The sequence below is a fragment of the Kryptolebias marmoratus genome, linkage group LG3 (genome assembly GCF_001649575.2).
Source record: "Kryptolebias marmoratus isolate JLee-2015 linkage group LG3, ASM164957v2, whole genome shotgun sequence".
NCBI classification, from domain to species: domain Eukaryota; kingdom Metazoa; phylum Chordata; class Actinopteri; order Cyprinodontiformes; family Rivulidae; genus Kryptolebias; species Kryptolebias marmoratus.
In genome coordinates this window covers 19857648-19883598 of record NC_051432.1, presented here as the reverse complement: position 1 = coordinate 19883598, position 25951 = coordinate 19857648, and the positions used below count along the sequence as shown (strand labels likewise).

Here is a 25951-nt window from a genome sequence, read left to right as displayed (position 1 = left end):
TAATCATTATCTGAGCTGAAATTAGTCTCCTTCATTTGGGATATTTTAATTTACACACACCACAAATCCAGATTTCTGTGGTTACTCTAGGCTGTGTGTGGCCTTTCCTCACTAACTTCAGGCGTGGTGATATTAAATTATTACCCATGAAAGCAGACAGATGTACTTTCCAGATGTTTGCTGAGGGGAAAGCAGGACAGCTTGTTGCTGAATGATGGATCATCTCACACTTGTGCTTGTGTCACAGCTTTTCTCTGACGTCACGATACCTTTTATGGCAGGCCTTTGTAACATATAATCAAACACAATCTTAATACCTTTTTACGTATTTCACTAACAGAAGTTCTTCTGTCAATATGAAATTTTTACAAGTCAGAAGTTAAACTAAAGATATCTAAAATAACATTCTTATTAGTAAATGTTTTTGCACGGTTGTTTTAACAATTAGTACTTATTGCAGATATCTATAAAACATTTCTTCTGTCAAAAAGTACACTTCAGACATCCAGAAGAGCTTCCTTCCTATCCACAGTCAACATTTATCAAATCTCACCTTTCCTGGGACAAATAGCATCACTTTTCCCTTTCATTTGTTTTGGGTTTTCAGGTCAAAATACCTACTAGTACACCATTTCTAGCTACAATTGTGATGCTGTGGATATCTGAAAAAGTGATTTCATACCAGGAGAAACTCATATTTTTGATATCACAAATTTTATTTCATCTGTTTGTGTTTGAATTACCTCAAGTACATCAGAAATATGCAAAATAGTTTTGTGTATTCTCGCAGTTACATTGACGCTAGTCAGTATACTCATTTTAGATGTCTAAAATTACATTTTACTTTTTCATATAAGTACTGGATCTCCTTGTTGACATTTGTACTAATTAGATATATCAATAGCTTTTCCATTATTGGATATTTAAAATGAAACGTATATGGCGTTCTGGTAGCCAAAATGTTGGTTTTGTCTGAAGATTTAACTTTAGGACGTTTGTTTTGAAAAGCCCAATTATTATATGATAAACTGACTTGCCATCAATGCGGATAAGCAGCAGTCAGTTTAATTTGACCCTCTCTAAGCTCGCGGGCTTCCGTAGTGTCGCTAAGAAACATGGCCGCTTCCATGTTTTAGCGTGAGCTACACCTGAAGCACAGAAGCGAATTTACTGACGGCACAAGTCCACGTTTGTTGAGTTGTACTTCAGGACGTCTCACAAACCCGAAAAGGTAACAAGTGTCCGACTTTTGAAGGTGTAACAACAGGTAAAAGCTCCGACACGTGCGTGTTTAGTCTGGTTTGCTAGTAACACAGCCTAGGTCCTTGTTTTTAGGAGTCAGGGCAAATCTCTTCATAAATGATAAGTGTGACAGTGATGTTGTCTAATTAGAGACAAAGACAAATCAAATTTTCTCTGCAGTAAATGATGTTGACCACAAAAATATGCTTTGGTTAATTGAAATTGCTACGAAGTGTGCTACTTAAGCTCCTTTTAGTCTGTTAAAGTGGATTAAGCAGCCTTTTATTTAAAGTGACAGCAGATTTCAGACAAACCAGAGAAATGTCGTTTTCTGCGAAAATGCAGTGTATATGATGATTTTGTAATTGTTTTATCTTTTGCTGAAATTTGCTAAAGAAGTAGTTACAGGTAAAAGGAAAGCGGAGCATTAGCTAAAAGACAAAACAAAACAAAAGTTAGCTAAAAGCCAAAATTAGCAAAAAAACTAGCTGAAAGACAGAAGGAGCAAAAGGCTAGCTAAAAGTAACAAAGAGCAAGCGAAAGGTAGCAAAATGTTAGCTAGAAGCTAAAAATAGCAAAAGACAAATTATAAATTAAAAGTAGCAAAAACTCTAGCTAAAAGCCCAAAATGGTAAAACTGACACAGATTTTTGTTTTGTTAGTTTTTTGCTCTTGTAACACGGGCCTGAATATCTTTGGTAAATGTTTATTTGTTGCATTTTATTTGACGACATCACTCTTTGTAGAAACAACATCTTACAACTAAATATTATCTGGACAAAAGGAGTCCCCCCCCCCCCCCCCTTCCTCGGCGCTGCCTGGTCCAATCAGTGTTCATTATTTCAAAAATGAATGTTATTAGTAATTCCCAACCTTCTCTTGAAATTTAAAGACTTAAGGCATTTTCACATTTTATCAGCTGCATTTACAGAATAATATGACCCACATGTCAATAAACTGAATCTGTGACTTTACTCCAATGTGGTAGGTGCAAAGATTCAGAAAACTAATGTTTGATGTAGCCAGAATTACAGACCAGTTCAGGACTTGCCTCATGAAGACTTTACTACAATTTAGTTTGAGTTGCCTTATGGTTGTAAAAAGTTACATAAACAGATGCATAAAAAATGCTGTATCTGCAAAATGTCAACAATGTTTTCTAATTTGTCTTTCTGCAGATTCTACCTTTTGGCTCATGCAAACAACTCGACTACTTCCCCTTGTTGTCTCCCGTCGCCTGCTTCCTTCCCACTCCCGTTCGGTCCGAGGGACTTTTTGGCGGCGTGTTGCTGCTGCTGCTGCTGCTCACAGGAGGCTGAGCTCCATGGATCCCGACGCTCCCACCGTCAATCCTTCGTGCACGCCCGCTGAATCTCCAGTGTCGAGAACGAGTTCTGATGCAGCGAGCGGCGCGGAGGAAACGCCTGCTGTGGACCTGCTACCTGGCGAGACCGTAGTCCGGGAGGGGAAGGCTGCCATTTTGTTTCCTAGTGCGAATGAGGTGTTTTACAACCCAGTCCAGGAGTTCAACAGAGACTTGACGTAAGCGAACCTGAACACTCGTTGTTAGAGTTTAGTAGTCCTGTGCAACATCTGCTCAACTGGTGCTTCAGTGATTTTTTTCTTTAGTTTTAATTGACTTCATAGTCTGAAATGCTGTCGCTCGTCAAACCAGACCATCCATCATTCAGCAGCAAAAAGCCTCACATACTGACGAAAACACGAGGGCAGTGGTTCACCAACTTTTTAGCTTCCGACTCACATAATGAGAGTCCCAAAGGCTTGTGCCCACTTTTATTGCTGCTTTAAATGTTCAAACTTTCCTAATAACCCTATTAAAGAAGGACATGACAACACAATTCCATTTCCAATTTATGACCACTGCTTTTATTCTTTGCAACAATTAAGGTGAAAATATGCCCAAAACAATAATTTAAATAAAAGTTGATACCTGGAGATTACCCAAGGACCACCCACTTAGTGTTTCATGACCCACGAGGGAATTTATTCACTTATGGATCCAGCTTTGAAATGTACATGGCAAGAATACAGCTAAGAAAATATAAACTCTGCATCATTATGTGAATCTTAATTGTTTTTTTTTTTTGTAAAATAATGACTTCAGTTCGTCAGATATCTTATTCCCTTCAGTAGGATAAAGCATTCTCGATTAGACTCACAAAATGGGTTTTCTGCAAACATATTTCCTCTCTGACTGTCATGATTTAAACTGCAAAGCCACACGACCCTCCATAACTTGGCTTTAGATTTCCAAAGGGCATCAGACTTTCCTACCAACACGATCCTTTAAACACAACAAAGAGAAGAACGAGAACTATTGAACGACTTGTATGTAGAGAATCGTGGAGCTCATGTTTGGAGGAAACAAACCGTCACCCGTTGTTTCCCTCTGCTTATGTCCTGTAATAGTTCTTTATCCAGAATGAAAGCGCTGAAAGAAGCCGCTCTTTCCTGCTTTCTAGATGTGCTGTGGTCACAGAGTTCGCCAGAGATGTGCTGGCTCAGCGCGGAGTGAAGGTGGTGGTGCCCGGAGAAAAAGAAAAGGTCGTGGTCTCTCTGTCAGAGGAGACGAACGAGGGCGACGCACAGACCGGGGAGAAAAACGGTGCGGGGGAGCCCAAAGTTACTGCGACGGTGGGGGAAAAGTGTGAGGTGGGTACGGCCGATTTGATCGTTGCATCAGTCTTTAAATATTTACTGGATTTAAAAGCACAACTACGTTAATTCATTTCTTGATTGTAAGCCAAGAAAGTGAAAACTGGTCAATGTAAATGTCGTCCGAAGGGGTCAAAGAATGACCTTCGCCACTGCGGCTTGTATTAAACCAGAACCAGCGGCCCGATAAAGGCTGTAAGTGTGATCCTGCAGTTTGAAGTGAAGCATTAAGACGGACACAGTGGTTTGATTTCCACTGGGGCCTCCTGCTCCAAAAATACCCACGCCGGTTCAAGTGTGAAGCTCTTCTGATGAAGGCTTCCATCAAATTGCTTATGTTAATTATGTACCAGGTAATTTCACACTTTGGTGGCCCCAAGTGGCATAGAGAGGAAGTTGGGACAATTTTATGAAACCGAAGCGTTTGGGGCGACTTGATGTCCGTTAAACATGTTAGAGAAACAAAACAAAGTTGTGATGAAGGCAGCTTTAAACCACAAAGCTTGGCACATTTTCAGGTGCGTTATCTTTCACAGCAGCTTAACTTGACTGACATTCCTGCAGCTTTGAGGTTGGTTTAATCAATACTTTTATAAATATTTTAAATCAAAGGACACAAAACGGTTAAGACCTTCCCTGGTATTAAACTGACACAAACGTGCGCTATTAACAGGAGCAGTTTTAGCAGCTTTTCAATTTATTGTGAAATTTGAGTTGTATTTCTTTAGACAAGCTTGTAATAATTAAGACAAACTGTGTTCAGCGTACAGCTTTATCAAAATGAACAGGATGATAGTTTCCTGTTGGCTAATTCTTTGTTTTCTAATACTTTGACGTGGTTTCAGCGAGGTCTCTGTGTCCTGGAGGGGCTGGCAGCGTCTGGTTTGCGCTCGGTGCGTTTTGCTCTCGAGGTGCCCGGCCTGAAGAGCGTCACCGCCAACGATTTCTCCTCCAAAGCGGCAGCGCTGATCGCAAGAAACGCTCAGTTTAACCGAGTCAGCCACCTGATTCAGGCCAGCTGCCGGGACGCCAGGTGGGGCCGACCAACACGTCCGACAGTTTTCAACATGCACTTCTTTTTGTCTCATAATCTATTTTTGTGTTCCTGTTTTTTTTTAATCACAGTTGTGCCACTTTCTTGTTATATTCAATTATATCGTTCACTTTGGCTCGCTTGTCCTCATCCGTCTTCTCTTACGTCCTCTTCACTCAGTCTTTTCATCTCATTTAGCTCCTTATTCATCTCGCGTCGGCTCTCTGCCGGGGTCATTCATTTCTCTCAGCGGTTGCGCGAATAAATTTGCTCATTATTTATATTCTTTCGTCTCCTTTTTGGTGCCCAGCATGCTGATGTATGAGATGCGAGGGAAGAGGGAGCGATATGACGTCATCGATCTGGATCCCTACGGTAGCCCCGCGTCGTTCCTGGATGCTGCTGTGCAGGCTGTCAGCGAAGGAGGTGGGTACTTCAGTCTGACGATCATCCCCCTTCGGCTTCATGCCAGGAGTGTGAAAAGCTGCAAATTAAACTAGAAAGTTAGTCACAAACGTAAGTATAGTACATAAAGAATAGGGTAAACTTTGCTGCATGGGATTATGATCCACAACATGATTATAATCCGTACTTTTGAGGTTACTGTTTTTTCAAGAACGTAATTCAAATTTCCACTAAACTGTAAAAGAACTCAGTTATTCTGCTGCAATACAAATAAAGTTTCTACAATCCTGGCAGACTTGCTAATAAGGGATTTTCAAATAAGTTTTTAGGTTGTATTGATAATATTCACAAATTTGGTTTGCAAAACTAGTCGTTTTATTCTGAACGTGGACTGCTGAACCTTTTGGTCGTAGAAGTAATTATATAAATATTGTTGGTGCACCTGTGATGTTCGTACTTGTTATTCAGAAATTAAATCAGGTGGAAAAAGACAATTAGTTTTCTCATTTCCTTTTCAATGCAGCTAGAATGTGATTTTTTTTTTTCCCCCCTCTCCATGTGAGCTGTGATAGAAAAAAAACATTTGCTGTCATCACCAGTAAATATATTGTGGCCAGTCAACCCGGACTGAACGTTTTTGTAATTTCCCCTTTTTAAATGTAAGAAATTGTGACCCAAATTTTCAGCAAGCTGTTCAAGACGGAAGTCCTTTTTTATTTTTTTTCTATAAATGTTTTTAATTTCATGGAAAGACAAAGTTCTAGGCTTTAGAGCACACGTGTCAAACTCAAGGCCCGCGGGCCAGATCCGGCCCTCTGTAACATTTCATCCGGCCCCCAAGATAACGTTTAGATTTCATTAGGTCCAGCCCTCTAGTCTGGGATAGATAGTCTCTGATTCTTATTTTGCTTAAAAAAACTGAGCCTAATTAGTGAAGTTTTCTCTTGACAGTGACTTGGAAGCCAACAAAATAGTTTTAATTTCTGTATGATCAGGTTTTTGTTGGTGGCTTTTCTTTTATCTGTTTTAATATTAAAAAATTCATTTAAAAGCTGAGTGAGGCGTAAGAAATGACTGCTAATGATGTGCTTTTTGAAGTTTGATCTATTTGTCTGTGTTCATTAAAGTATGTTTGCTCTAAATTCTGTATAATCTGTAACTGGGAAAAGGTCATTGATATTTCTATATGAATGATTTGACATAATACATCTAAAACCAAGGTTAATTTATGTAATTTTTAATAAATATTGTTTATGATTGCCCCTTAGCTAGAGCCAAATTTTAAATTTTGGCCCCCTTGCGTCACTGGGTTTGACACCCCTGCTTTAGGAGGAAAAAACAAATATTTGTCTTGAGGTTAGTTAGTTGCTGTTAAAATATGGAAACAAAAGTTATCTTTCTGTTCGGGGAAGACGGGAGGTGGCATCTTAAAGCCACTTTAGGAAACTGAACATTTTAATAACACATCAAGAAATCTGTACCAAGGACAACCAAACTTAATACAGTATTTTCTATCCATTGATATTTTATATATTTTGCAACTTTATTGTCCCTTAAAATGATTTAGTACAGTTTTTGACAGTCTTCAAAAGTTATGTATAGTCTTTCCACCTACGTGATTTTAAAAGACTGTCATAAAATCAGTGTTACGGTCAGGTTCGAATCCCTGTTTGGCTTTTCCCGTTTTATCTAGTTTCCCTTCCTGTCTTCAGCCCTCACACACTGCGTGTTTCTGTCTCTCTCAGGTCTGCTGTGTGTAACGTGTACAGACATGGCCGTGATGGCGGGAAACAGCGGGGAAACATGCTACGGCAAATATGGCTCGGTCTCCATCAAAGCCAAGTACTGTCATGAGATGGTGAGGGCGCAGAGAACACACACGCGCGCTCAGAAATGTGAAAACGAACATGCGCTGCATGTACGGGCATGCTGGCGTTTTTCCGATTCACGCCGGCTTCATTTTTTTTTTCATTCGGGGCACCACGAACATCCCTGTGAGTCACTAACTGTAAAACTAAAAGCTGGCACGGATTCAGCCTTCGGTTTGTTTGAGTGGAGTTTTATGGGGAAAACCCTCCGAACTCATGAGAAAGCTGCTTTTTCCTGGCAGGTTTAAAACAATAATCCTTAAGATTTCAGTGCTTGTTGATTTGAGACAGCGAAGTGTTATTTTATACTAAAGCTCTTGTTGAAAGCTGACATACTAGGTCCGTTTTTTTCCCACATGATTTCTTGAGGTTTTAGTGAAATGTTTGACACACTTTGTTGGTGTTATCATACCAAAGGTTTAACTTGTCATCTAGCTGTTTTCACTGCAGCAGATTTGATTAAAAGATTTGATTTCATTCCTTAACCTCTTACCCAGGATGCATCTTTTAAAATTAGCTGTACAGATAATAATTAAACCCCAACAACCTTTGAAGAAAGCATCCAGCGTGATCAGAGCATGAAAACACGCAGAATGAGCTGCCTGATTTCATGAATAGAGCAATGACAACATTAGCTCCAGTGAACCCAGTTTTCTTCTTTTGTTCTGTCATCTCAACGCTCAACACTTTCTGTCTGCTTTAACATCTCAGCCACTATTGTCTAAACTGGGTTTGGGCATCAAGGGAAGAAAAATATATGTCCGTCTGTCTGATAGTGAAATATTTCATGAACCACTGGAGGGATTTTAATGAAACTCAGAATGCGATGGCTGGATACACACCTGCAACTAACTTTTAGAGTCAACCCAGTTCAATATATCACAGCTAATCAATCTTAGCAGACTCAAAGATGGATGTAACTCAATTAGTTTTACAGATATTGAGCTAAAAATTGGTGTGGTAGTAGCTGAGAGTCGTCCCCATCACCAACTGTGAGCACCAACAGATCGTATGAGATCTTTGTTTAGATCCTTGGCATCAGAGAGCAAAACATCAGATTTAATTTTTATCTAAAAAGCCTAATAAATGAGATGCATTCAAATAAAAAAGGACAAAAACAAAGTGTTTTAGATTCTCCAGTGACTTAAGACGCCATCTAAATGTTTATTTTCTAATCTATTTTTCACATGATGTTCCTTTACCCCAAAAGAAAAGTAGAAATTAGTTTAAAGTGAGGTTATCTGATTTGTATTCTGCACATAACTTTTAATAGTTCCACAGCCATTATCAGATTATACCCCTTTTAATTGTAAATTTAATATAATTTAATTATTGTTTTTATTTCTTCCTGCAGGCTCTTCGTATCATCCTCCACAGTCTGGACCAGCGTGCGTCTGTGTACCAGCGATACATCCAGCCCCTGCTGTCCATCAGCGCTGACTTTTACATTCGGGTCTTTGTTCGCGTCTTCACAGGACAGGCCACTGTCAAAAACTCAGCCAGGTGCTCTCACACACACACACACACACACAGGCTGATAGAGCGTATGATGAAAGATGAATGACGCTGAAACTGGGTCGCTGCGAGAAAAACTTGCACAAAACTTGATCAAAGTGCTTTACAGTGGAGTAAAAACCAACAACTCTACATTCAAACTTCCAGCACAATAAATGAGAATAAAGTTAAATAAAACACAGCGAAACACAACTGAGTTAGAGCCTCACAGAAAGTGTGATAACTGAACTAAACCAGGCTTCGTGTGCCTGTGATGATGAACCCAAAACTGCTCATCTACTGCTGTACGGCCATACGATCTCACAGAAAAGCTTGGATTTAATAAAACACGCGCTAATTAAATCTTTGCTCCTCTTCCCCGTGTTGCAGTAAACAGGCTCTGGTGTACAACTGTGTCGGCTGCGGCTCTTTCCACTTGCAGAGGATGGGCAGGAGAATCATCAACGGAAAACAGTAAGAACACAGAGAGCAGCTTTTCATGTCACTATCTAATCAAAGTGGGCTCATGGGCAAACTACAACGACAACACGTTAAACGTGAAACATTTAGTGCCAGTGCTGCTCGCCGTCATCTCTGCACCATACTTTGTGTGCAGTAAAGCAGAACTCTGTGATTTCAGGATGAAGTATTCTGCTGCCACGGGACCCCCGGTTGGACCGGAGTGTGAACACTGTGGACAGAGACACCAGGTGCAGCACTCTGAATGTTGCAGTCATACATGCAAAAAGTTCCTTAGAAGTGATTTGTGTTTTTTTTTTTTTAAACTTAGTGTGCCTAACTTCATGACCTGCAGGAATTTATGATTTTTGCCTCTGTAGGTTTGGGGTTTTCTCTGTATAAATGTATATTTTATAACACATCAGCTGAAGTGATTTATTTATTTTTTATTTATTTGATGTAGCTGGGTGGTCCGATCTGGGCCGAGCCCATTCATGACCTGGGGTTCGTCCAGAAGGTTTTAGCCGCCATGTCGGGGAACCCTTCCAGGTTTGGGACGTCCAAACGTATCGAGGGGATGCTCAGCATGGTCACTGAGGTGTTCATTTACATTTCTCCATATACTCTTATTATATAGTTTGATATATTTTATTGTACCTGTGTGAAGGTGGTTGGTTTTATCAGATGGGTTTATTGCAGAAGGATTGTACACACTTTGCTGACTGAAACGTCTTCTTTGTTTCAGGAGTTGGAGGATGTGCCTCTTTACTACACGGTGGACAACCTGAGCAGCACGGTGCACTGTAACACTCCTTCTCTGCTCCAGTTCAGGTATACAACCATTCCATGCTCTCATACAAGAAACGAGGACCATTACACCGACGTATACACCAGTTAGCCACATCATTAAAACCACTTACATTTCGCATAAAAATAAACAAAAAATGAAACAAAACACAGATTATGTTGCACTGAAGCATTCAACTTGGAAAACCTGGCATTCATTTGGTCCTTACATTAAAATGTGCCATCTATTTAAAGCTCATTGCCTCCAACAGCGTGATTTCACACCACAAGTAACTGCTCATGATCCATAAAACGGCTGAGAAATACTTTGCTTTTAAAGCTGGGACTAAAAAAAAAACAAGAACAATCTATGATAGCATCACCACACAACTCATGGAATGATGTATTTTTTTTTTTTTTAAAGATATAAGATGGATCATGAGCAAAAAAAGCAGCAAACCATAGAAAATCTGTTTTATTGGCAACAAAAGACACAAAAAGAAGAGTTAGTGAGCTGGGACTCATTAAAGCTGCCCCTACATGCATACGAACACGGTAAATTAGCGAAACGTGTTTGTCTCATTTTGTCTCGGACCGAATGAACTTATTTAGCCTCTTTGTCTCTGCAGATCTGCTCTGCTTCACGCAGGTCACAGAGTTTCTCTCTCTCACGCTTGTAAAAACGGCATAAAAACAGACGCTCCTCCTGGAACCATCTGGGACGTCATGCGATGCTGGGTAAATTTGAAAGAGAACAAAATAAAGAAGGTTGCTGTTTTTTGAGAAACCCGACCTGTCTCTGCTGTTGCTGGTTTAGACAAATACAGAAAGTGCTTTTTTTAAAATCTCATAATGCACAACAACAAGTTTTATTTCTGTTCTGCTTACTTTTTCCATCGCAGGAGAAATCAAACCCTGTGAAGAGGGAGAAGTTGTCCCCGACTAGTCCTGCATTCAAGATCCTCTCCACTGAGCCCAGGTGAGATGAGTCCTACCAGTTTATTAACCTGATTAGTTTTATTATAAACAACCAGTGTAATAACAGCTGAGAAGATGTTTGATGTTGTAAATAAAAAATGTGGAAACTGAACTAAAAACTATGAAGATGTGACGTGAACCTGCAGGATTTTAGTCATAAAAAGTAGTTATCATGTTTGTCACTCATTAAACTTTTGTTTTTCCTCCCCTAACCTTATTGTTGGGCCTGTTTGGTGTGTGTGTGTGTAGCTTAGAGGCCTGTTTCACTGTGAGAGAGGATGCCAACCCTCAGTCTCGTAAACGTCATTTGACCCGGTTCCAGGAGAATCCTCAGGCCTTCTGGGGACCCAAAGCTCGAGCCAAAGCTGGGTAAAAAAACCAAAAACCAAACACTCTGATGACACATACAGTGCCGGGCTAATCCATCCCAACTAGCTCCATGAGCTTTGGCTGATATTAAACATGTTATTTGTTCATTTGAGAAGATCCGAGTCACTGGTTCTGGTTTGTTACAGAAGCAGTTATAGTTTCTGTTTTCTTGTCAGATTACACAACCACTGCAGCTGATTGGAGGAAATATGGAGGAGTAGGTGAAGAGAGAACCCATTAAATGTAAAAGATTGTTTTAAAACAGTCTTCAAAACACTTAAGCTTGTTTAAACCCAATAAAATACCATTTTCAGGTTTCAACACGTTTTTATGGTCCGTTGCTGAGCTGTATTAGGAAATGATGTTCTGATTGTTCTGTATCTTCTTCCTGCTTTCATTTAATGTTGTTTTCTTTAACTCTTTGTTTTTCTTACAGTGGTGGCATCGCTACAGACCTGCAAGACAAGAGGAAGAAGTGCCAGAACAAGAGGAAGAACCAGATCAGCGACTCTGCTCAGCTGAAGAACTTTCCCTGCAAGAAGTTCAAACAGGTCAGATTTATCACCCTGACTCATGACCACACAACGGGCACAAGACTTTGTTTTTTTAAAGTTTGCAAAATGTAGATAAAGTTTAAAAAGAGAAAAAATATATATATTTTTTATTTTGCCTAAGAAATAGAAACGCTAATGTGGAAGAAACTTGCTTTTTAGAGCAAAATAAAGTGAATTTAATCTTCCAATTTCAACAAAAATGTCCAAGTAGTATTTCCTGTAGCTATGGCTGAAATATCCAAACATGAAGAGGGAGCTCTGTATCATTTCAGAACATCTATGATTAAATTCTATTCTTTATATACGTTACTCAGACATATCTACCATTTAAACCCTTTTTTTTTTTTTTTTTCTTAAATCTTGGAATAAAACTGAAGGACAACTTTGTTCACAATTCTTTCTACTAAGGTTTTCACAACACTAACATTTAAAACTCAACCAGTATTTGAAAAAAAAAATACTTGGTGCCATTTTTGATTCTGCAGGGAGAAAAATGACAAATTAAGAAGTGTAAAGAAATTAAATGAGGCTCACCGGTGCTCACTAGTACAACATTTAGAAGCATCATCACTTTTCTTTTCTTTTTTTTTTACCATCTTGACTGCATGACTGATCATTTCTATCAGCCATTAGCCACCTGTAACCAAACCTCGTTTTTTTAAGACATCGTAAATTGAATAACTTGTTTAACATCATGAACAAAAGTACTGCGGCTGATCTGAGTATTGTTTTTTTTTTGCGTTTTCAGGGAACGTGCACACATGGAGACGACTGCTGCTACTCTCACGACGTGGAACAGACACGTGAAGAGAGAATGGATGAATGATTTCTTATGGTTTTGCTTAGTTTTATTTTCTAATCTAATTTTATTTCTGCAGCCTGGATGAAGTTAGATCGACGCACGGCTTCAGGTTGTTTTGGTTGAGGACAATCGGTACCAGTGATGTACATATTTTTAGCTTTTATGCAGTTTTGAGTTTCCAAATGAAGTCTGTGCTGTACCTTTAAATACTTTGAGTTGTTTGATACAAATAGTTTCCAGCTGCAGGTCACTGTTACAAAACCTTGAACTTCTCAGTAAAATTAAATCAGCTTCACAAACAGAACCTTTTAAAGGCAACTGTAGAACAATTATTATGGAACATTTAACATCAACTTTCATGTGGCTCTGATAGTTTGAGAAGTTCATTAACATGTCTGCTTCCATGAAGATGTAGAGAATTAATAACAAGTAATCAAGTAAGAATGGCAGATTTATTATCAGAGTCTTAAAAAAATTAATTGTTCACAAAGTGCATAAAAGTATATAATCAAATACAAGAGTTGAATTTATTGTACAAATTGGCACCAGTTAATAGTAAGAAAATAGATGTTCTGTTAGCATACAATATTTCTGTTCCTTTAAATTGGTAACAAGGGTGCACGTGGTTTAAATGTTTCAGAATATAAAAAAAAAAAAATGATTTAATTTAAAGATTCAATGAATTTCTTTCTCTAGATGTGCAGCATGAGCAAGGAGGCGTGGGCCGGTACGAGAACCCTGAGCAAGAGTATCAGTTTCATTGTATTAAAACAAAGATTAAAAGAAAAGAGCATTAGCTAAATAATTTAAAACTAACCACTCTCAATATTTGCTTAGTGGTCAAATATCAGCGATAAACCCCTGAGAGCCAGCAGGCCATTTAAAAAATTAAGACTTAACAGAAAAACTATCATTACTCAAAATAAAATTATAAGCTAATGTTAGGTATTTCCCTTTGGCTGTAACAAATACTTTAAAACAATGTTAGAGGCAGCTAGTCTCTGTTCTGCTACCAGATACATTTCCAAACAGCTTCAGTTCTTTAAAAATTTAAAAATATGGGAAACGTTCAGTAGGAGGGGTGGGGGGGTTCCCCATACTCCAGCCCACACCAACAGGCAGTAGAGGGTGGTGTTACTCTTTGCTCTATGGGACCCCAAAAACCAAAAACCCTGCTGAGTCTGAGCTGTCGTTAGGATCTGTTGAAGGAGCAGAAACTAACACAGCAGACTTTTAAAAAACCAGCCCACGCCTGTAAACACAGTAGAAAAAGCATCCGCTCATTTTTCTTAAGCTAAAATCGTTCGTGTCCGCACATTCGAGTGGCATTTCAGTCCTCGGTTTTGCCAACCAAGGCTAATGAATCTGCAGCGTGTGATCCGTTATCTACGGCTGACTCGGAGGAGGAAAGTTCGGATCTCCATCGGCCTTAAGGTCACCTCCCATACAGACGGGTCCTCAAACTTCTTCAGTGTCGGAGTCTCTTCTGAAACACGGACACAGCATGTCAGACTCAGACTATTATTATTATCATTATTATTATTATTATTATTATTATGAACATCCAAAACAGCTGCTTGTGTTAGCATGAAAACAAACCAGGACTATTCAAGTTTCTTTACTTAAAAAAAAATAAATGAAATACATTGAGTGTTGTCAGGCCCCTAAAACACCCTGTAGCTTACAATAAAGCTGCAAACTATAAAAAATGCATCCGTGACTCATTATCTTTGTTTAATTAGTACCTCGAGGAAATCTGTTTGCTCAGCACCGTTAACAGTAATGGTGCAGTGATTACAACCAGTGGAGAAATTAAAAAAAGGTGCCAGTGAACTTTGTGTTCACGCTTTCTTCAATTTGCCTTAAAGCCGGACACGGCCCTGAATAAAATAAAACTACCAGCTAAGTCATTTATAAAGTAACTGGCAGGGAGCTGCTGATGAGTTACCAGATGAGAGGAACTACCAAACATTTGTCTGCCTAATGATACTTGGCCAACTGGTTTCCATTTAACAAACTTTCTTTAGTGTTTTTTTTTTTTTTAAGTGTTGGTTTGAATTTACTTCATTTTATCTCCTTAACAGCCCATTAGTTTTGGTTATTTACTGGAAAATCCCTAGAAGATGCAAAAATATATTAATGACATTAAATAAAGGCAACCATATATGAACTTAAGCTGAATTAAAATTAGGTTTAGATCAGCATCGGTCTGCAGAGAAGTCAAGAAACTGACTCAAACTGAGCAGGTTCACATAAGCAGACTGTCTGTCCTCCTTTTTTTAAAGCTACACTCCCACTTTGTTTAAATTAACTCCAGAAGCCAGAACTGACTCTTTGCACACGTCTGCCTTCAGCCGAACATCACATCGGCGCTGAGAACTCCTGTCCTGACAGGTGGAGGTGTCCCGTACCTTTCTGAGGAGTCCAGTCAAAACGTTTCATCTCATCTTTCCACTGATTGGCCGACAGGTTCAACTCGGAAACACCCAGAACATCCAGTGTGGAGAACAACTTCTGCACAGACAGAAAAAATATGCAGCAGAAAAAATAAGTCATCTAGTGTTTGTAGATATGGAATCATTTCACCAGCGCTCCTGACACGCAGACATGATGTTTTTAAAAATGTCTGACCTGGAGGTTGACCGTGACAGGAAGTGAGTACAGCTGACTTTCCCCGCTCTGGAACTGATGCTCCAGTCTCAGCAGGACCGACTCGTCGTCCCACTGGCTGAATGTCAGGAGGTGGACAGCAGGGGGCAGTGCAGCCTGAAGCCCAGAGAACTGGAAAAAAAACAAAAAAAAAAACAACCAGCTTGGAGCGAGTCTGGGCAGTCTGATGAATTTGCATTAAAAAAAACTCCTAAAGAGAGACTCCAGGTTTTTATAGATCCGTTGAAAGAAATGTAACACTGCAGCTAACACGCCGAGCTGCAGATTTACTTCCTAATTTCTCGGAAAGAATTGACTAATAAATCTGAAAACACGACAGTGTAATACATAACTAATCTACTCATCACAGCACAACAATCCTGAGAGTTTGTTTAAGAAGCAAATACATAGAAGCAGAAAGTTGGGTCCTAACAGCAGCAGTTAGGAGGGAGGCTGGCATTACTCACCGAAATGCTTTGTCTGCATCCTTCAGGCCAAAGCAGTGGAATAAATTACAGTATTTTCTCAAGACAAAGCCTATTAAAACCTAAATCCACATTTACTCTGAAGCACTTCTTTCCCCACAGATAACTTGCCAGTATAGGAAAGTCATGGACTATAAATAAAGGAAGGTAACTGTCAGGGTGGCAGCAGGACAGTCCGCTCTCTCAGCTCACCTCCAGCTGAGCGTTTGGCTTCAGATCTCCGTCAGTAAATGTCAGCAGCGGCTGGAACACCACCTCCTGGGCCAGGGGCCGGTGTGTGTCCGCGGCACTGGCTGGCCGTTCGAGAGACAGCAGGAGGCGACCGCGGACTACCAGCCCCTCTGGGAAGATTTCAGAAGCCTCGTCGAGAGGTTCGCCGACGCCCCGGTAATCGTCGTACAGCAGCCGGCGATGGAGCTGAGGGGGAGCAGGGGAAAGTCCTGAGAGAATCAGTACTTTCTAATCACCAAAAAAAGTTTGCTTTACAAGTAAAACAGTAGAATCATCAGTCTATTATGTTTAAGTGCTCATTGTGATCCATAAATGTTGAAAGTTTAAATGCTGGTGATCTGCTTGGACTCCAATAATTGCTGCTTAAGTTTATCTTGATGGCTAAATATTAGTTTTTTTTTTTAAGAAGATTTGAGTTTTTGGTTAAATTCTCTGAAGGAATTCACATTTTACCATGATCTCCAGAGAACCATTCTGTATGCTGCTTCCTCCTTGTGAGCGATCCGTCACCACTGTGAGTTGGTCCTTGTCATCCTGTAAACACACACACACACACAGACACACACACAGTTAAAAACTATAAACCTTAAGACAAAGACGAGATAAATACAAACTTGTTCTATAGCTATCTGCTACTAGAATAAAGAAAAACCACACCTTGAATAATCTATAAATCTCAACATTAGAGGCTCTAATTTCAGTTGTTTCTCAGTTTGACAAAAGGAAACTTTAGTTCGAAACTCACTCACTTTTATAAATGCACGAGAGTTGATGGGATAGTAGTTTCCAGCAATGGGCTCGGTCTGCTTCAGCTGCCATGTTGGTCGGAAGTCCTTCCTATTGGAAAACAAAGCCCACGCGGTGATTTTATAATAATACATCCACCAGATTCTTTAGCTGCTTAGCTTACTTCCTCTGCAGCACTTCTCTGCCGTTGGAGTCGGTGTAGAAAAACTCGGCGGTTTTAATGCTGGTGTCCAGACGGGTGATCACCTCCTTCCCCTGCCCGTCCCTAATGGAGAGCGTGAGAACAAGTGGTGCGTCTTAAAATTTACAACAGCTTCTGCTCATTGCCCTCCACATGTTGCATTAGTGACACGATCCCACTCACGACACGGGCACGGGTCCGACCGTCCACTCCAGCTCCAGGGCTTTGCTGTCGGCATAGAGACGGACCACCTGAGACACCCAGGGAGCAAACCACTGCCTCACCTCCTGCACCACTGAGGTCTGGGGTCACACGAAGTAGAGCGTACATCAATTTTAAAACGGTTTCATAAACAAATATTGTAACGTCAAGAAAAACTGAAACATCTAGAAGCTGTGGGCGTCGCTCGCTCTCTACCTGAAAGTTCTCCGCCTTGGCCGTCCTGCTGACGGTGGAAAGCGTGGAAGAGTTCGGTCTGAAGATGTAGGCGCCGGACGGCTGATGGCTGTCTTTGTTGATCCCGTCACTGGCGTTGTACCTGAAATAAGCATCATACAAACGTTAACGGCCATTAACAGAGGGGGCTTGGCTGAAGGATAAAAGCAGCATTCAGAAAACGAACTGACCAATAAAAATTCTGTGTTAGTTTTATGGTCTGTTTGGTTTCCAGGTTGCTGAGGCTGCTCAGGAGGCCGGTGTCAGGGTCAAAGGTCGCTTGCAGGTACTGCAGAACACGGACACAGATACTTCTCAAACAAGAACAGAATTGCACTTAAATACCATTTATCTTTTTCTCAGTTTGGGTTTTTAGTACACATTAAGTAAAAACACCCATTTCTCGTAAAATTTCGTATAAGGACCTTGTTTTGGATCACTATGGGGGCACCGTGTCGAGGGGGAGGTGGCGGGGGCCGGTCCTGAATCAGCGACGCTGCGTACGTGCTGTAGCCCAGCGGAGGCGCTCGGACCTGGAACACCAGCTCGTTCAAAGCGAAGCCGCGATTCCTCCTCACTTCCTGAGTGGCTCTGGACACCGGAAGCACCTGCAGACGCAAAACAGAGATGAGACTTTAAATTTAGAAATATAAAATCAGAAGAAACCAGTTTTCACATGAGCAAAAAACAAAGAATAACTGCAAGCCTGTGGCCAAAAAGGGATAGAAACATTAAGTTACAGAAAAATCGTGACCAAAAATATTAAAAGGCTACAATCGTTTTTTTCTAATATAGTCCTAAAGTAAAGTTAGGAATGTTGTGGGTGCACACACAGACCTGAGAGTCTACAGGTTTGCCTTCAGCATCTGTTACTCTGTACGCCGTCCCGTTGACTGGCAGCCTGACGGGCCAGGTGAGCGGCTGAGCGAGGGGGTTGTACACGCTGACCGAGAACTGAACGACACAAACAGGCAGGCTGAACAAACGCTGTCTTCACAGAAAATTAAAGAAGTCAGGCTGTTTGCGTCTTCAAAGTGACATGCTGAGAACAGCTCCGTTCACGCTACAGAACCACGTTTACTTTCAGAACTAAGCTTCTAATAACCCCCTCTCTGTGGATTCTGTCCCACCTGTCTGCTGGACTCTGTGAGAGGACACACGCTGATGTTGAGGTGGTCACAGTAGATTCTTTTAGCAGCAGAGCCGCTCAGAGAAGCCAGACTGTTACTGACTAAAACCTGACAGACGGAACAAAGAAAAGGACAATTATAAGTGATGAAACAAACTGAATCGACCAAACATTCAAAAAAGGAGGAAAAGATGAGATCCAAGTCACTTTGATCCAACTGTGCCATCTGAAGTTTAATAACTAGAGGGTTTCATTTTGTACAATAGATGAAATATTAAAATCTTCAAATACCTGACAGTGTTGCCAGCCGTTGGCTAACCTCCTGGCGTAGTCGTTGGCAACGTGTTGTTTCTCTGTGCCCGACACGGCGTCGTGGTGTTGAGCCACAGCCATGGCTTTCCCTGCAAAAAACAGCCAAACACAGCTGGCAGTCAGCTCTGCTTCTCAGATTTATCATCAGTACCACTGGAACTTTAGGAACTATAAGAAAATACTTTCCTGGACTGGTTTCCTTAGAGGAAACTGTGTCCTCTCACCACAAAAAAACCCGAGACATCATTATAAAGTAATAACAGCAAAATCTTACTTAAAGTCTGGCTGTCTCCTTTTCCAAAAGGCCCCTTCCTGGAAGTTGGACCACCGAGAACCTCCAGCTGGTTACAGGTCTGTTTAAAACAGAACAATATGCAAAACCATAATGACATCTGAACATGGCAAAGTGAAACCACAGTAATATTTTTGTAGTAGCGAGAGTTTGGATTTTTAACACCGTGTGCATCGTTAGTCCAACCAAGCCAATACTTTTTACTTGTAGTTTGTATAAAAGTAACACACTGTGGTGTAATATGCTGCAGGCTGATGCACCGATGAGCCAAACTACATGCAAACACTTCAAATATTCACATTTTATAATCCCAAACTGCTTTATACACTGGAATATTAAAGCGACGTAACTTTAAATTGAACTAAAACAAGCCAACTGAGTCATTTCTAAGTTTCTATTTGACACTGAATGAACAAAGTTTAACATGTATATGTGATAAAGATACAAACAGACTTCTGAGCGCAGTGATTGGACCTCAGGTTACCTGGAGGTGGCTGTTACTGATCCTCTCGTAACGCTTCAGCGCCGGCCGGCTCGTGAAGTAGCCCGTCCAGAAATTGTGAGCGTTGTCTGCGTAGGGGAAGAAATCGTCTTCCTTCAAAGGCCTTGACAGAGAAGATGATGTTAGAGAGATTAAAAAGAAAATGGCTGCAGTCTGAACACTGCAGGAGCGGACGGTACCAGGTGAGGTTCGCTTGGTGCAGCTCCTGCAGGTAGCAGGATGGAGTGGAGTACAACACGTTCACTCTGCTCCCGTTCGCCTGCTGGGCGTTGACGTAGCGGATCAGCTTGTCGAGGTTCTTGTACCACAGGATGGCGTTCTCGTATTGGAAGTCTGAGCCCATGGTCATGATGATATGATTGGTTTTATACACCAGCGCCTGAGCGAGGACGTAGAAATGATGACTTAGCGGTAGAAACCAACACGCTTTTGTAGATTATATGGATTGATTTCATCTTTTCAGTCACATCTGTCAGTTAATTTGTGTTAGACGTAAGATGCAGATGTGAGAAAAGTGACAAACCTGACTGTTTGCAGCACGAAGGAAGCGCTGCACCACATCGTCCACATTATAGTCCTCGAGGTCTGGATCGTCTCTGATTGGAGCGTCGCTGCAGAGCTGGTCCCAGCAGAATCCCTCAGGAGGGTTGTAGCCATTGGGGAGGATTCCTATAAATAAAACAAACAAACAAAAAGGGTTAAAACAGTCGTTTCGCAGTTTGCTGCATCTGGTTTTGAAGCGATCCATCAGCGAAGATGCTGCGGGTACCAGTGAAGAGGTCAGCCATCGGGGGGGTGAGGCTGTCGGAGGCTCGCCATAGCAGCTCCTGCTCCTTCTGCGCCATCCTGCGACTCCGGTCCTGGTAGTCCAGACGGCCGAAGAAGAAGCCGTCGTATCCCATCTGAAAGACACACAGAGCCAACGCTGAGCCGGGCGTCTCTCAGGGAGAAGACCTCCGACAGCGTTTGTGTCAAACGGAAACAGGATTCAGTTCAGAAATATTTAAGTTTTTGACTCTGCGTATTCTGTTTTTAAACAAAGTGATGCAATAAGCATGAATTCTGATCATATTACAATTTTTAATTTAAAAACTTCTTCATAATAAATGCAGACTTTCTTTCCACTACTTAAATCTCAGAGGAGAATATTTTTTAAAGAATGTTAAATTATAATAAATTCTTAAATTAATACATCTCTGAAATAAATACTTACGGAAATAAAGTATGTTCATAGACATACAGCACGTTGAGGTGATAAATACATAATTATTTGAAAATAACATTTTTTAAAGGACAATTTTATTTATAAAAAGGTGAAATTTGTTCATTTCAGAAGTAAACATTTAACAAATACATCAACTCAGCTATAAAGTTCAACCTAAATCCCTTTTACTTCACAATAAAATTTATTGTATTGTTTAATTAAGTATTTTTATTTATTTATTTTTAAATAAAGTATATGTGATTTACCGTAAATTCCGGACTATAAGCCGCTACTTCTTTCCCAAACTTTCAACCCTGCGGCTTATTCAGTGATGCGGCCACTTTATGTAATTTTTCTAACGGCCGCCAGCGGCACTCGAGTAGAAAAGATTTCTTTCAGTTAGGTTTCTCCTCAGTTTCTTTCCGACACTGAGGAAGACGACTTTGATGGCTTCAGTTCTAAGGAGGAAGATGAGGACGGCTTACCGTGATTTTTACAAGTACGGTATGTTCTTTTACCAGACCTGTTTACTGTGTTGCGAGCGTGTTGCTAGCGTGTTGCTACCATTAACTGCCCTGTCACAGGCACCGTTTGGGATGAAAGTTATATTATTATTACCGTATTAAAGCTTTGAAAACTCTCTCGGTGTACCGTCTTTCTTTGTAAATATGTGTAACCCATGTATAATATGTATTTGCAACTGTATATTTTTGTAATGTATTTATTTGTATTTATTTTAGACACTTATTCTGATATGTTTTGCACGGGTGAATGAAAAAGGAGGGGCCGAACAAACGCGGGGTGACGGGTTTAAGTGGGGACAGGTAAAGGTGAGGGACAGACAAAAAAAAGGTGAAGAGGGGGTAAAAAGCTGGTTAAAGAAAAACCCGCGGCGGTGTGTGAGAGAAGACAGAGGCTCGACCAGACCCTGTGGATTTTTTTTGCACGTTGGCACGGAGGAGTTTGACCTGAACTCTCTGCGAAAGATTATAGTTTCATTCGCGGGACTTGAAGTCGGGTTTGGGTTAATTTTGTGTTTGTGTTACATGTTTTAATGTGGGCACATGCGGCTTATATACAGGTGCGGCTTGTGTATGTACAAAATCGGTTTTCCTCTTAAAATGTGGTGGGTGCGGCTTATAATCAGGTGCGCTCTATAGTCCGGAAATTACGGTAGATTTTTTTTTTTTTTTTAAAGAAAACAGAAAAAAAAAGACGTGTGGCACAAAGACAAATAAAACTCCCTCAGAACAAACCTTTGAAAAAAATTAAAAATTAAGAAGAACATTCATGCTTTGAAACAAATTTATTTTATGTTGATAATTTAATTGTTTTTTTAGTCGTTATTATTGTGTTGCCAAGGTCAAGCTACCTGTGCGAAAATGGAGGCGTGTTCTCGAGCGTGGCCGAAGGGGTCGATGTGCCAGGCCACGCGAGGACGGCCGCAGGCGCCGAAGGTCTCGTTGAGGAACCTCAGGCCTTCGGTCATCTGGTCGATGACGGCGCTGTAGTGGGTGGTGGCCTCGTCGCTCATGCACCAGCCGCCGTTCACGAACTCCAGCCGGCCTGGAAGATCAGGTGTTCAGTCAGGAAAAAAAAAAGAAAACGACGGCTGCGGTGGCTTCACGTACCTTCGTTAACCAGCTGTTTGACCGTCTGCTGCGTGCTCGGGCTCTGCTGCTTCCACCAGCGGTAGAAGAAGGCCGTCTCAACGTAGATGAACCTCCGGTCCGGGTTCTTCAACAGCTGATCCACCACCGAGTCCAGGATGTACTGAACACCGGCATGCTGGATGTTGTTCCGATCTAAACTCAAACACACATTTCACCGTAACGCCACAATCAGGACTCCACTTTGAAAGAAAATACTGTCAGGTGAAACGACGAAACCTTGATTTTGGGTTTATAAGAACAGAAACTATCCACCTCCTTCTCCGAGCACGATTCAGGTGCCCCCAAAGTTAAAATACTCAGAAACAAGAAAGCTAAATGAACATAAATCAGTCTGCTGCTGCAGTTTTAACATCAACACGAATGTTTCTGAACATGATTATTATTTAACGAGGGCATAAAAACCTGCGCAGGTGATGTTTGCTTCAATAAGCTGCCTCGTGCGCAGATCACACAGCTCGCCATAAAAACAAGTGCTGAGACAAGCAGTTAGTCGCAGCGTTGAAGGGAAACTTATACGGCTGTAAGAACTGCTGACACAGCAACAAGAAAAAGGGAATAGTTTGTTTTTATAGAAACAAAAACAAAGAATCCTGTGACTAGGAGAGTAGTTTATTGGATCGGTGCAAACTTTGCCCTTCAGGGGACTCAAACGGCTGCTGTTGGAGGAGTTAAAAACAAAATAAAAAAAGGTTGTCTCTGTAATGTCTCGTGACTCGCTCATCTTCATCTGGAGGAAACTAGATCAGCGATCTCTAATCTAAACACAGATTAGGACGCTCAAACTGTAGCCCTTTTAAGATTGTTGCCTTGTTTTTTATGTTTCTTTTGAGAACGCAAAAAAAAAAAGAAAGAAAAAAATAAGAAAGAAAACTACTGTGTTCAGGCTGTAGCTGTTAATAAACCTGTCTGGGATATTTAAGTTTATGCATGTGCAAGAAAAATTGTAATTTGTGCATTTTTAGAAAAGGTTTTTTAACCTAATAAAAATGTTTGAAGGCACACAGGAAGCAGAAGTGCTTTTTATTTGAGCAGGAACTGTTCTGCCAGCCTTTGTGGTTTTGGGTACCGCATGGGAAAAATAATTAACCTTTGACAACTCATGTTTTTTTTTTTAAAGATATTAAATAAAAAAAATAAAAACTGAAAAGTTTTCTAAACATAAAAACAAAACAATAAACGGTTCACTAAAACCATATAACAGCCCAGGCTTAAAAAAAGGAGAAAAAGGCAGGACATTTTTTAAAAAAGGTGGATAAGTTTTTGCCTTTTGAGTTTACTGTAAATTAATGAGTTTCCCTCTTTTTTTAAAAACAAAACCTGTTTGTGACATAACCACCAAGTAAATATGTTCAACCAGGTCACAGTGGGGATGAATCCATCTACACATCAGTAAGAATTTACCTAAATGTGATCAGATGTTAAATGTAGTTCTGACAGGAGGTACCAGCTGGGACGGTTTCTATGTTTGGACATAATAAGACGCTCTTTGAGTAAATGAGAGAAAACTGGAAGCACAAAACTGTGATGATGATGATGATGAGTGAAGAGGACTGACCTCCGTAGTAGTACTGGTCCACAGTCTTGAGCCAGCCAACATCATCATGTGTGTGAGGAACCAGGTGAACATTCAGCATGTTGGCTTTGGTGGAATGACATGACTGGATGGGCGCATAAACACAATTTATGGTTAAAAAAAAAAGGACATTTCTAACTTCTCCAGGCTCTGAAAAGCTCCTTACAGAGTTATATCTAATCAGACAGTGCTTACATTAATAAATATATAACAATTTTTAAATATGTATTTACATTCCCACTCATGCAGGGATAAGAATGTCGCTGCCAGGACCGGGGATCGAACCCCCAACCCTCGGGTCGGAGGACGCCCACTTCACCCCCAAAACGGTTTATCGTTTCTTAACACGAACGGTTCATAACAATGAGCTACCAGTAATGGCTGTGAAGTTAGGAGGGGAAACAATAACATCTGCAGAAGGAGGAAATAAAAACACTCAGTTTTATTGTCAGTAAAATAACTTCCTGAACAAACTGACACTGACAGCGCGCAGAGCTGAAAATTAGCAGCTTTAGCTTACAGCCGAAACGTTATAAAAATAAAATAAAACAACATAAACCCGTGACGGCAGCTGACCTCGTATCCGCAGGTGGTCGTGTCCTTTTTCTGCTGCTGGCCGAGAGGAAAACTGAAAACCCCGCAAAAGCCAAACAGCAGCGCGACCGCCAGCTGCAGGGAGCCGGACGCCATGTTGCAAACTAACGCGAAATCATATGACACCTGCCTGTTTATAAGCACCGAGTCACGTGATTGAAATTCCACATGGAAGGTTTTTTTTTTTTTTTTTTTTGAAAAAGGAACTTTTTCACCCTGAGCTTTGACTGTCAGGCACAACCGGAGCGGTAACAAAGAGTTTATATGCAGTAAGATGAGTCACTCCAAAAGAAATAAAAGTTTGAAAAACAAGATGACAAAATATTAGTTGGTCAGTTTTACGAAAATTATGTAACATTTGGTTGTTATATATACTGGTACAATACTCCTAACTGATTAAGTAACTAACTATTATTCCAGAAAGTAATCTTGATATTACATATTATTAAGTCCATGCATTTTAGTTGGAATTTCCTAATAGATGTGATATCTTTTTTTTTTTTAAATCCCAGGTTTTGGATGGTATCTTTGACCTTTGATACTCTGACATGATGGCACCACTAAATTTCTGCAGATTTGTCAAAAATGAGCCAATCATGCTGCCCGTCTCTGATTCTATCACAGCCTAGATTTGTTCTATTGAGTGACAGTGATGGCCTCTAAAATCCTATAAGCCGCTGGTCAGAGTAATGAAAAGCAGTTTGCACAACTTTTAGCTTTGTAAGGTAACTTATCATCATGCTGGACTCTTATTGGTCTTTAGATCAAACAAATCTGAGACCTCATGTGGCAGATATTTGCTCTGGCAGATTGCTTGTTGACCTTCTCCTGTCTGCGCACAACGATTGTGCAAACATGCATCCTGAAAGCACATAAGTAGGAGCTAGGTTGTTCTTTTTTATTCCTCTCTCCAGTTTCTCATCTGTCCAACTGGACCTAAAGACATCTTTGTGTCAAATTATAATAATAATAAAAATACTAATCAAGAGGTTCACCAGTTGTTCACATGTGAGAATTTTGTTTTTCAATATCATAAGTCTTTGAACAACTTTTTTTAGTCCTGCTAATTAACCAAACAACTCTCAGGCCCCTCTGCAGTTTGCTCATTTCCCTGAAGGGTCAAATATGCCATAAATGTCTTTAGCAAGCCTGTTTTTATCTGGACAACGCAGACAGCACTGTCAGAGGAATGTTCTCTGATTTCTTTGGTGCCTAAACAATGCAGATACCTCTCTATTCGCCTGGATTATTGACGGTCTGAAAATCAGGCCACAGTTT

General features: G+C 40.6%; 2 protein-coding genes across 3 annotated transcripts; one reads left to right on the top strand and one right to left on the bottom strand.

Moving 5' to 3' along the window:
• Window positions 1-1083: 1083 nt before the first annotated feature.
• Window positions 1084-13537, top strand: trmt1 (tRNA methyltransferase 1). 2 transcript variants are annotated; one of them, XM_017405921.3, is made up of 16 exons: window positions 1084-1231; window positions 2421-2784; window positions 3726-3915; window positions 4764-4951; window positions 5262-5377; window positions 7102-7214; window positions 8579-8727; window positions 9109-9192; window positions 9359-9428; window positions 9641-9775; window positions 9923-10008; window positions 10593-10701; window positions 10866-10942; window positions 11191-11310; window positions 11747-11861; window positions 12613-13537. In XM_017405921.3, the coding sequence occupies exons 2-16, from the start codon at window positions 2438-2440 to the stop codon at window positions 12688-12690; spliced, it is 1977 nt and encodes a 658-aa protein (XP_017261410.1). In that variant the 5' UTR covers window positions 1084-1231; window positions 2421-2437; the 3' UTR covers window positions 12691-13537. The 2 variants fall into 2 exon arrangements, with proteins under 2 accessions (XP_017261410.1, XP_017261418.1); XM_017405929.3 differs by having other exon boundaries at window positions 1089-1267.
• man2b1 (mannosidase, alpha, class 2B, member 1) lies at window positions 13100-24803 on the bottom strand. The gene is made up of 23 exons (XM_025007875.2): window positions 24656-24803; window positions 24062-24164; window positions 22465-22638; window positions 22206-22399; window positions 20399-20531; window positions 20153-20298; window positions 19809-20008; window positions 19612-19732; window positions 19110-19188; window positions 18815-18924; window positions 18525-18632; window positions 18232-18348; window positions 17820-18002; window positions 17586-17683; window positions 17377-17497; window positions 17143-17261; window positions 16942-17043; window positions 16781-16868; window positions 16485-16565; window positions 15993-16217; window positions 15298-15447; window positions 15078-15180; window positions 13100-14152 (listed from the first exon to the last, which is right to left on the bottom strand). Exons 1-23 carry the CDS (start codon window positions 24767-24769, stop codon window positions 14049-14051), a joined length of 2973 nt encoding a protein of 990 aa, XP_024863643.1. The 5' UTR covers window positions 24770-24803; the 3' UTR covers window positions 13100-14048.
• Window positions 24804-25951: the final 1148 nt, after the last annotated feature.

Excerpts from the sequence above, each read along its gene's own strand:
- trmt1 (XM_017405921.3), top strand. The coding sequence starts at position 2,438 with ATGCAAACAACTCGACTACTTCCCCTTGTTGTCTCCCGTCGCCTGCTT. Across the intron at positions 10,009-10,592 it reads CCTTCTCTGCTCCAGTTCAG|ATCTGCTCTGCTTCACGCAG; the intron begins GTATACAACCAT and ends TTGTCTCTGCAG. Across the intron at positions 10,702-10,865 it reads GGGACGTCATGCGATGCTGG|GAGAAATCAAACCCTGTGAA; the intron begins GTAAATTTGAAA and ends TTTCCATCGCAG.
- man2b1 (XM_025007875.2), bottom strand. The coding sequence starts at position 24,769 with ATGGCGTCCGGCTCCCTGCAGCTGGCGGTCGCGCTGCTGTTTGGCTTT. Across the intron at positions 19,733-19,808 it reads CACCAAGCGAACCTCACCTG|GCCTTTGAAGGAAGACGATT; the intron begins GTACCGTCCGCT and ends TTCTCTGTCAAG. Across the intron at positions 17,498-17,585 it reads CTAACACAGAATTTTTATTG|GTACAACGCCAGTGACGGGA; the intron begins GTCAGTTCGTTT and ends TGCTTATTTCAG.